The sequence below is a fragment of the Haliaeetus albicilla genome, chromosome 3 (assembly GCF_947461875.1).
Source record: "Haliaeetus albicilla chromosome 3, bHalAlb1.1, whole genome shotgun sequence".
NCBI classification, from domain to species: domain Eukaryota; kingdom Metazoa; phylum Chordata; class Aves; order Accipitriformes; family Accipitridae; genus Haliaeetus; species Haliaeetus albicilla.
Window position 1 is genome coordinate 6306555 of NC_091485.1, and position 11258 is coordinate 6317812.

The 11258-nt window shown below is 40.9% G+C and overlaps 1 protein-coding gene across 1 annotated transcript; it reads right to left on the minus strand.

The window, feature by feature from the left end:
- Positions 1-18: 18 nt before the first annotated feature.
- CHMP5 (charged multivesicular body protein 5) lies at positions 19-11032 on the minus strand. The gene is made up of 8 exons (XM_069778745.1): positions 10832-11032; positions 5706-5810; positions 4902-4948; positions 3206-3299; positions 3054-3125; positions 1849-1957; positions 1335-1447; positions 19-623 (listed from the first exon to the last, which is right to left on the minus strand). The coding sequence occupies exons 1-8, from the start codon at positions 10898-10900 to the stop codon at positions 573-575; spliced, it is 660 nt and encodes a 219-aa protein (XP_069634846.1). The 5' UTR covers positions 10901-11032; the 3' UTR covers positions 19-572.
- Positions 11033-11258: the final 226 nt, after the last annotated feature.

Genomic DNA, 11258 nt, shown 5'->3' on the forward strand with positions numbered 1-11258 from the left:
AAACACCACACGAAGGCGTCAGCTAATCTACGTGATTTTATGTCTCCATAGAATACATAAAGTTAGCGATAACCCTATTTATTACAGCTTCCCAGAAGGTTACAAGGATGGTAGCGTAAAAGTCTCGAGACAGCAGTAGTTTAAAAATTGCTTTCGATTCTTTTATCAAACGAGCATAGTAATAAGGGAGCTATTTTACAGAGAGTGAGCAGCGACGCACAGTCTCGGTTTCGAGAAAGAGAAACATAATACAGAGTCAAAATAAACCTCAGCTATCGACAGCCACCACTAACTCTTCACATCATACTTTGTCCAGAAGACACAGAAATCAAAACCTGTCAGACTTGACTGCTTCCACTGAAGGGAACTGTGCCGAATTTTCCATTAATAGAAAAGTCAGTAGCAGAGCAACTTTCTTCAAAGAAAGAACACCACCAGCCATTGATATTGCCTTCTAAGATGTAGTGATATTAAGGTTACACTGGAAGGACAAGTTCTCCAGGATTTAAAAAAAAATTCTTAACGTGATTTGTAAAGTGTAGTTCATTATATCCATTGTGCTTTTGAAACGTTTATGTTGCAGGGATCTTTGGCAATCCAAATTCATCCACCAATACACCATCCTGGAAGAAAGGGAAAGAAGCAACAGGTTAACAACTCTCCACCAGCCAGAACGTTTCACAAAAGTTTCCTTACAATTTCTATAAAGTGATATATCTGTAATTGCCCCTGTGTGACAGCTGGGGTCAAAATAAGAGCAACGGTGTTCTCCCTCACTATGAAGCTGTATTAAAGCCCCAAAAGCAAACACACAGAAGACTTTCTTACATTCTTAAGAAAAACTGTAGTAGGAGCTGTAATAGTACACTTCATTCTACTGGCAGTCGGACAATGTTAGAATCACAGAATCGTTTAGGTTGGAAATGACCTTTAAGATCATCGAGTCCAACCATCAACCCAAGACCACCATGCCCACTAAACCATGTCCTGAAGTGCCTCGTCTATGTGGTTTTTTAATAACTTCAGGGATGGTGACTCCACCGCTTCCCTGGGCAGCCTGTTCCAATGCCTGACAACCCTTTCATTAAAGAAATTTTTTCTAATATCCCATCTAACAGGAGTTACAAAATGCCATTTTAGCTCTTTAAAATATAATAAAGAGCATTCAGTACACTGTACTGTCTCATATATAGCATCCAAAATATGTAAAACATTAAGCACATTTTCTTGTTCAAAATATTAAGGATTCCAAACATCAAGTAACCAACACAAATGTGACTAATCCAAAACAAAAAAAATACATGTATTTTGCTTTTAAAGAAGAAAGGACTCACTTTGTTTTTCGTGTCAGTAGGAGTGACATCTGGGATTGCTGGAGCAGATGCAGCTTCATCTAAGTAGGAATTGTCTTCATCAGCTAAAAGCTCATCACCTAACGCATCCAGTTCTGGAATTGAATTATGTCGGTTGAAAAATTATGCAAGGAATTCCTTTTGCAAAAGAAAATTCACTCTTACAGAGAAACAGGATTCATACTGAATGCTTACATTCATACTCATTCAGCATTATTTAGTCATCAGTCAGGAATATACACACACACACACACACACACAATGGCGAGAACCTTCTTTCCATCATTGTAGCATTCCATCAGTGTATCTCTCATGTTTGTCTCATACTCTTGTTACTGCTCTTAAAGGAAATGCAGCTTTTATGTTTAAAAAAGTGATTAAAACTTTTTTTTTAAACACACTTCAAGTATTTGACTAATGAAATTAAAAATCACTGTATGACTGCATGATGATTTTTACATTCAGTAACGTAAAAATCATCCTCCACCTTCCTCACCTGCTTCCAAGTCATCTTCATCAATCTCTGGTGTTCCATAGCTGCGACTCAGTGCCTCCTGGACTTCATTGGCTTCTTCCATCATATCCTCTAACTGATCTTGTATGTCCTGAAGCAAGAAACAATTTCAACTGGTCCATACTTTATAGTTTTAGTTAAACTTATCAGAGATTAATCAAATTCAGTTTAATAATTCCAACATACAAGGCACTCAAATTTGTTAATGCATAAACTGTTTTTTGAAGCAGCATTAATACAAGTCAAGACACATGCGTTCAGGACTATAGTGTGGCCTTAACTACTATTAAAATTACAATAAATGTATGAGGTAGAAAAAGAGGAACCTTGAAACAACATCTCTGCAAAATCCTCTTGTTTTAAGTATTCTTCAGGGTAAATTGAAAACCTCTAATAAAATACCCAGAGTCCAGCATCATCTTGAAAAGCAGGAGAGTTTGAAATCTAGAGAAATTAAATCTACCATCTGGAGAATAAGCACTAACCTGACTTGTGCCACAGCAAAATTTAGAAGATACTTTAGCATACCTCTTGGCACTATACTTGGTAAAACTAAGGAGACAATACTTGCCTAAAGGTTTACAATGCAGGCCATATATAAAAACAGCATAGGAAAGAGGACTTAAAGGAATTCAGCACTGGCATTTGATAAGAGTTTAAGTACAGCATACTTTATATTTAGAGATCTTACAGGGGTTTTTTATGCATTTTCTGAAGACAGGCTCAGGCCTTGCAGACTTCTTGAAATTAAATTTTTTGTTTGGTTTTTGGCGGGGGGGGGGGGTTTGCTTGTTTTGGGGTTTGGGTTTTGTTTTTTTTAATCAGGCGCTACCTTGAACTGGGGGAGCAAAGGACTAATGTGCGTGTTGCTAACATGGAAGAAAAAAAAAAAAAGACGACAAAAAAGCCATAGCAGGAAGTATTCACCAACAATTATGCTGAAGTACAGAGGAAAGAAAGGGAGAGGTTAAAGATTAGGCCAGCAAGGAAACAACAATCAGTGCAGTAAGGCCAAAAACTGACTGTGCAGTACCAGAGAAATCGGGAAGGGATTATGATGGTGTTCCCATAATAAAGGGAGGCAAACTCATGTGAACAGTCAGCTTACATTTAAGTTACATAGTCCACTTGTCACTATTTTAGTACACTGTTTCTGTGCTTTAATAACTTAAACTATAGAAGCTCACCTCAATTTGATCAATTTTGACTTGCTTGTAAGCTTTCTTCATTTCTTTCACCCCCAGTTTCATTGCATCAACCTAGAATAGAGCCAAAAAACATGCTTGTATCTGATGTAGCATAAACAAATTAAACAAATGTGAGATTAATATACTGGTACCGTTGTCTTTGTATCCTTCAGTGCCTGAATAGTGTAATTAGCTTGTTCCATATTAAAAGACTGCTGTGATAGATTATCCCTCTGTTGTTCATACCTGTTAAAAACAATGCAAATAATGGCTTTAAAACACCACACTATTTATTGCCACAAAAATTCTTAATTTTTTTAAAAATTGAAAAATCAGCAGCAGTAGTCTAAAGATAGGAACAGATGGTCGTTTTTGTTGGTTTTTTTTTTTTAATTTCTTATAAACAATCACAGAATAAACAGCTTCATAAAAATCTGGCCATACGCATTTATGTGTATTTAAAGTGGACAAAGTGACTCCTGAACTAAGCTTCTGTTTTAGCTGACAGCAACACCGTATTTGTATAGGCTAACACAGTAGGTGAGGATACAGCAAAAGTTTTAATCGCTATAAGCTAGAGATGCATGCCATTGCTCACTAATGCTGTAAGCAAAATGGAAGAGATGCAGGTTATCCAAACCACAACGGCTCTGCACTGGAGCTTTGCAGGGCCGGGAGGAGGGGGAGGATAGGGTAGCAAAAGGAAACCATTAAGGCTAACCAGAAAGAAGAGGGAGACTTTAAAAAATCAAGAAATCATCCTTCTCAAAGCTAAACTTGTATCCAATCAAGAATGTAAAGTGTGTCAAGTTAAATATAAAAATGAAAGCATAAAAACGAACAGTGAGTCCTTCTTCAAACCCAAGGCAGAACATCTGCAAGACAAGGATGATCTGAATACAGAACAGCTTCTGGACAAAGAATGACTAAATAAATTACTGTTCAACAACATGGAAAAGATATGATGATAGCCTATTGTGAGGGGCCCAGTGACTGTAAATAGAGGAACAACTATCAAGTAAGATTAGCAGGCAGCATAGGTAAAAAAATGAAAAAAAAAAAACCAAAACCAAACAACAAAAAACCAAACAAAACAAAGCAGTCCTTCTCATCACATCTAACTATTGCATTCCTTACCATAGGATGTTTTGGATGGTAAGAGTTCACAAATACTTAGCAAGTAATTGAGCAAGTCTGCAGAGGTACAATTCATCTGAGGGATATGAAATACAAGACGAAGGAGTTTTGGCTCAGATAGCATCTAAGAGATTTGCAGTTCAGGGAGTGTAAGATATTCCAGCGAAGCACCCCTGAACACTTGCCATGTTCTGGCATTCTTTCCTTTGTATTTGTTGCTGGACACTTTTCAAGACAGTATAGTAGACTAGACCAGACCACAGGATCATCTATCCCGTCTATTCTGTTTTTTTGCATAGACACAATTACCTGTGCTACATGTGCTCAAGTCCTACAGGGTGTCCACAGAGAACAGGTAAATTTCCAGTAAACCAGACCAAGATCATTAAGTACACGATCTACAGTACTCAATTAATAATATAAAATGAGGCACTGTCAGAAAGTTTAGGACCCAAGCATAGCTTTAATAGTGAGCAGATTTAGGTCAGCTTGTCCCAATCCAAATTTATATGCTCACATACAAGTAAGGCAGAAATATGCTGATGCAAAATCTGTAAGGAGACGCTTCTGAAAGGCCGGCTAGCTTGTTCAGCATTTTTCTTTAAAGAATGCTCAGAAGCAAGAGTACTGGAAAGATAAATGAAAGCGTGCCATCCCCTTTAAAGAAAACAGGCTTTCATTAATCCCAAACTGAGAAAGGTTTAAACTTACATTCGCTTCTGCTTTAACACTCTCAATGCTTTCTGCTTTACTGTATTCTGAAAGACACAATATCGTTATGTTAGGAAAAATATTTGACTTCACTCTTGATTATACTGTTTAAACCTAATGTATTGCATTTAAGTTTTCCAAATGATTCCTCAGTAACCAGTGCAAAGAGTTTAACAATAGTCACATTCAGCATTTGTCCTGCATTAATGATTAACCAAATAGGCTTGTAAGTAAAGCTTCTAATAGAAAATACTTTCAAATTTCTGGCTTTTAAATTTTTTTTTGATAAGCAGAATACAAAGTCAAACTTAGTTCACCAGAACCCTCATTCATCAACACATTTTAATGGTCAGCATCAAATAATACTGCAAAAGGTACTTTAACAATACTGTTTATATTAGATATGTTTATTATTAGATATATTTTATATTACATGTTCATCCACTTTCAAAAATGGGTTTTCCTACTCCCTTTCTGCACAGTGCAGAACTTTTTGTTTTGGCTGATGAAGAAAACAGCCTCTCTACTAGACTTAATTCAGGTAACGGAAGAAGGGAAGCAACTTACTTCTGACTGAGGAATTACATTACACTTTGGAAGAAATAAAGACCAGTGAAAACACTGTTCAAAGATGCATGTCTAAGAGATGCTTCAGAATAAAAATAATCCTGCAGGATCTTTAGATCTCATCAGTAGGGCACCATGCAATTCTAAGAACCTGATGAACTGGCTAAATCACGCCACTACGTGACAAGAAGTATGAGTCACATCCCCTCATGCTTAAATCCCACAGAAGATTCTTACCTTTGCAGGTCCCTCTCTCATCTTCTTCATTTGATCCTTATACTTCACTAGTTCTGCATCAAGCCTAGCAATTTTCTTGTCAATTGACTCAGCTCTGCTATCCACCTTTAATACATAATGGGGAAAACAAACAAACAAAACATTCATTAAGGTTTTATTCAGGTATTGGACAATAGAAAGAACAGCCTCAGTTTTATTATACTTCTAACTGAATTGTTTCTTCACTCAGTGGTTTTATAAACAGTTTGTAGAGAATCCAAACCCAGAATCAAGTGAAACACCTTCTACAAGGAGCACAAGAAACGTTCTGAGGTTGCAGGAAGCTCTGCCATTGTAACATGTTGTCATCACTTTGAGATGCTCCCTTGCACACCCACTCAAGTCAAGGTCTCTGTTCAGGAATTTCTGGTAACTTCCAGTGCCAGGGACTAAACTGGAACAGAGAAAGGAAAACCTAAGTGTACCATGCTGGCAGATAGGGGGGCAATGCAAAAGGGACAGGGATGTGTTCAGCAAGGCTAGAGGTTTATTTCTGGTGAGGAGAGAACAGTAATCCTTCAGAATAATACCTGGATTACTAGTTACGTTTAAGAAGCCCAGACTTAACCATTTTTTCAAAGGTGCCTAACTTATTTGTCAGAGAGACACTTTCCCCATCACCTCCCGCAAAAGGCGTCAGGACACAGCAGTTCCGCCTGGTAGCTACTCTGAATTCTTACTGCACTTTTGCTTCAAATCCCAATAGTAGCTGCATAGCTCAGTAAAAGACCTCCAGCAGTCAAGCCCAACAGCCCTGCTGCAAAGCGTATCACAGAGCTGTCATCATGGAAGTATTTTAACCCTTCTGCATAAGAGGGTTAAAAGTGATAATTACATGACCCAGCATGGGTATAGATCATTCTAACAGCATAGACAAATTCATAAAAAAGATAAAGAAAGCCTCCTTAATGTGAACCAACTATCACAGCATTTCTCTGGAAACAACAAAATAAAGCTTATTAACTTCTCATTCCAAGGAGCCTCTCTAGGGATTAGAATATACTGACATTCCAATTACAGCGTGAGGCCAATCAGTGCAAATTTACAATTTTGACTTGCTAATTGTGTGGCTAAACATGTATAATTATGCAGATTTTCATTTTGGTGTCTCAGTGATCCTTTTGAATCTCTGCTCCAGGACACCAACATGCATTCGCCAGAGGCATCCTGAGCAGAACATTTGATATGAACACTCCACACAAGACATTAAAGTGCCTGGGCACAGCTGGCATTGACAAAATTGTATTAAGCTTTCTATGATGCCAAATATTTTACTAACAGCAAGAAAAAGAGATATTTGCGATTGCAAAGCTCTTGCAGGCTCAAAGTGTAGCACCTCCTCAAGATCTTCATCAGCTAAATGTATCTCTGAGGTCAGCCTCCCTCACAGGGGAAACCCAGTTATTTGGTTTATTTATATGATTCTTTTAGTCAGTACTAGCAGAAAACAGAGACAGATCCTCCCACCTCGATTAACTACGTAAAAATTGCACACACACGTTACACAGGACATTACACAGCTTTTAAAAATGAGAACGGACAGAAGAGGGGACAACGGATCTAATTTATCCAAAAGAAAACTAGACTGTGTATCAGGACTTGAAGAGCTGCTTTCTATTATTGACAAATAAGCCATGCTGAGGTATGTTTCATTGCTAAAGAAGGGCCCCAGTCTAAACAAAAGAAAGTGATTGTGGTATCCCAAATCGCTATTAAGCAAAATCACAATTTATTTCAATTAAAAAAAGAACATCACGTACAAGACTGAGTTTTAACACTGTTGTCACCACTATTAGTCTTTTGTTCCTATGTTTCCTACTTACTACTCTGAAAAAACGTAAATTTGGAATGTTTTTTCAAAGAAGACAAAGTAAAAACAATACCAATGCCACAGATCCTTCCTCCTACCAGCCTCATGACAGCTTTGAGTCATCTGACTGTGCTCAGCCAGCAAGGATAAAAAAAATCTGCCACTTAGTGCAATGTCGAGGCAAGCACAGCAGGCGGGCAAGACAGCGAGCAGAAACTGCAAGGGAGAATGGGAACATACCAGTGGAGAATAAGTGACAGAAGGGCATCACACAGCCAGCCGGAAAACTCGATAGTAACCAGCCATCGAAGAAAAGTAGGGAGAACTGTTCCCTGGGCTTTAGTAAACACTTCAGATTAGTGATCCCACAGAACCAGCCCTTTAAATGCAAAAATCTTGAATTGTTTTGATATCTTAAGGTGATGCTTGTTCTCTCACCACAGAAGGAAAAAGCGTATTGTGTGCTGATCTTATTGGGTTCAGTCATACTACTTCTGCATACACAGGAAAGAACATCCAAAACACAGGCATAATTACCGCCTAAGAGTTGCCTACATTTTTAGCAAATAGTAACTATAAACATTAATCATTGCTTGCCAAATACAATAACTCCTAACTGCCATTTAATGGCTAATTACCACTGAAGTAACACAGTAAGAGATTTTACAAAGCAATCTGACTCCTTTAAAAGATATAACAAAATGTGTCTAAGATTGAAAACAACATAGAAGTGATATTACTTGTTTCTCCAAACTGTTGAATTTAACATGCTAAAGAAACTGCAAGTTTTTTTAACATCTCACACAACTCTCTTCAATAATAATTTACATGCAATTTAAGAAAAAAAAAAAACAACTGATGATCTCTCTCATCTTTTAGCAGGACCTGTACTAGAGACTTCGCTATTGGAAAATGACCTGAAAACACAGCAAGTTATTCTCAGATCAGATAGATTACCTCATGTAAAATGGCACAAAAAGTTAATGCATAAACTTCAAACTCGTAAAAGGAAGTATGTTTCTGCCCACACCTACTAGTATACAGAACTGTCTTAAATTTTAGTTCCATCCACAGAAATTTAAAGTTGTCAAAACAGGGCAAAAAGCTAACATGGAGCTCAGTAACATTAACAGTGGTTTATAGACTTCCTCATACCAAGAGCTGTGCTTGGACCCAGCCCTTCATTTCTCAACAGCTGACCAACACAGGCTCTTGATTTCATATCTTAAAAGCCACCCTGCAATCCATCATGGGTGGCCAAGTCACTACATATGTAAAATAAATTTGAAAGTCTGCGTTTCCGTTAACCTGTTGTCTTCTATAGCCAAATTTTCAGATAATGTCATTACAGACGACTAGAAGATGATCAAAACTGCATGCAGCTCCTGGTGGGTAGCGGTGATGACCACCTTTTTGGGAAAAAAATCCTAAATTCCTGGCATTGCCAGTGAAAGCAGCCATTTAAATTACACTTTTATGTACCCCCAAAATCCACTGGGATTGAACAAGCTCCTAGTGGAAGACAGCCTACTGGCATATCGAAATCTGGCCGGTTTTGTTATGATTTGTGTCCTGGTTTCTCAACATTAGAAAACGCACGTTAACTTGGAACTGTCAAAATCAGCCCTCAAAAATCTGACTGACTAATATAGAGTTGGTTGCTGTGAGGAAGAGATTTCCTGATCTTCTGCTTATAGCGCTGGAATGGCAAACTTAAGTATTAATAACAGTATCTCAGATGGATTTTGGAGTTCCAGACATCCACCAAAGCATTCACTGGTAACAATGGGAAAGCTCACCCTGATTTTTGAGGATATGCTTTATTTACTGTTCTAACTAAACGTACTTGGAGCCATGTTTGGGTTCAACACCGCTAAAAAGCAATGCAGATTCTCTGCCAATAAAATAATGTACTGGGAAAAACAGTAACTGTGACTACTTCTCTCCTCGTCCCAGCCACTGGCATACACAAGAGACTGATGTGCATGGGTTTGTGTAGGCAGCACTGACAAATATTAGGTATTTAACTGAAAGAGTCTCTTCACTGGGTAGCAAAATAAGTCTTCCAGGAGGAAAATGGTGATTTTCCACAGAAACGCTTTGTTGCCAGGTTCCAGGGAAAATGCTCAGTTACCCTCTACTTACACCACAACCATTACTGACGTTTCACCTGACTTTGTTAACCACTCGGACAAATACTCAAGACCTCTGTATTCTTTCTTCACCTCTCAAAATTAGTTTACGACAGAAGCAGGGGTAAAAACATACCCTAGTTTTCTTCACAAACTTAAAAGCCAAAAAGAGACTATGAAATTACAAGCTTAACCTTCCTAAAAGTTTTCCTTAACCTTCTTTTCAGGCAGGCCAACCTTACAACACCTGTGAAGTGTTCCACCACGTGTTTCCTCAGCATTTCTTACTCGGTCTGGGCTTAACTGTCCACCTGCACACGCCTTTGCCATCGACTCTACGGCAAGCTCGTCCACAGCAGATGGAACTATCTTCATCAGAAGGTGGGATTTGCCCTCCCACCTTCTGTATGGGACAGAGGGGTTCGTTCCCTTGCTCCTGTCCCTGCCTTCTCGCAACTTGGCACGGCGGGAGTTAGCGTGTGCGATCAGAGCAGCGAAGCCCTCAGACGGAAATATTAGAAATATCCACGAGGATATAAGAGCCAGGCCTTACACGCCCATCGTGTGCATCGATTTATGGGATGCGCTCCTACACACAGCCAAGAAACACAGGCGTGGGCGTGTATCCGTAAAAGTGTACAAGCGCCGACGCGCAGGTGCGTGCTAAAACACACCTGTGTGCGTGCGCGCACACGCACACACACAAACACACCGTGCCAAAGCACGGCCGTGTAGCTACACACGCTCAAGTACACACACCAGCAGACCCGGTGCCCGCACACCGCTCTCTTTCCACCCCCGGATACCCAGACGCACACCTGTGCACAGGTGCATACCGACACCCACATCCATCCGTCCGTCCGTCCATCTGTCCGTCCACAGGCACACTCACGGGCTCTGCCTCCAAACCACCGTACGCCCACCTTCCCCCCCCGCCCCCGCCGTGCCTCCGGGGCGGTGCAGGCCCGGAGACGGGCACTAAACTCGGGGCCGAAGCTCCACACCAGCGGAGGCGGGCAGGGCCCGCCGGCCCTCCAGGCTCGCCCTCAGCCCCCGGGCCCGCCGGGCCTCACCCCGCCGGCCGGACCGGGCCCGGCCCGCTCCGCCGCTCCCCCGGCACCCCCACCCCCGGGGAGGGCACTGACCGTCCCGATGCAGTCGGTGAGGCTGGGCGGAGGCGCCTTCGGCTTCGCTTTGCCGAAGAAGCGGTTCATGGCGGCGGTGCCTCGGTCCCGCTAACAGAGCTCCACGCCGACCCGGAAACCCACCGACGGCCGGGCTCCGCCCCCCCCGAAGCGCTGGTACGGCGGCACGCCCCCGGACTTCCGCCCTCCTCGCGACGGCGGCGGGCTGCCATTGGCTGCGTGGGGCCACAGCGGGTGAGGGACGGCGATGACGTACGGGAGGCGGTTTTCTCCCTCAACACATACACACTGTGTCATCGTTTCTGTGGCACGGGGCTTGCGCCGCCTGTTCAACACCGCCGCCTACAAAAATCCCTTTTAAGTTACATCAGTACCGACATTCTGTTATTTTCCAATATAAAAGACCCGTAGCTGTAGAATCTTCCCC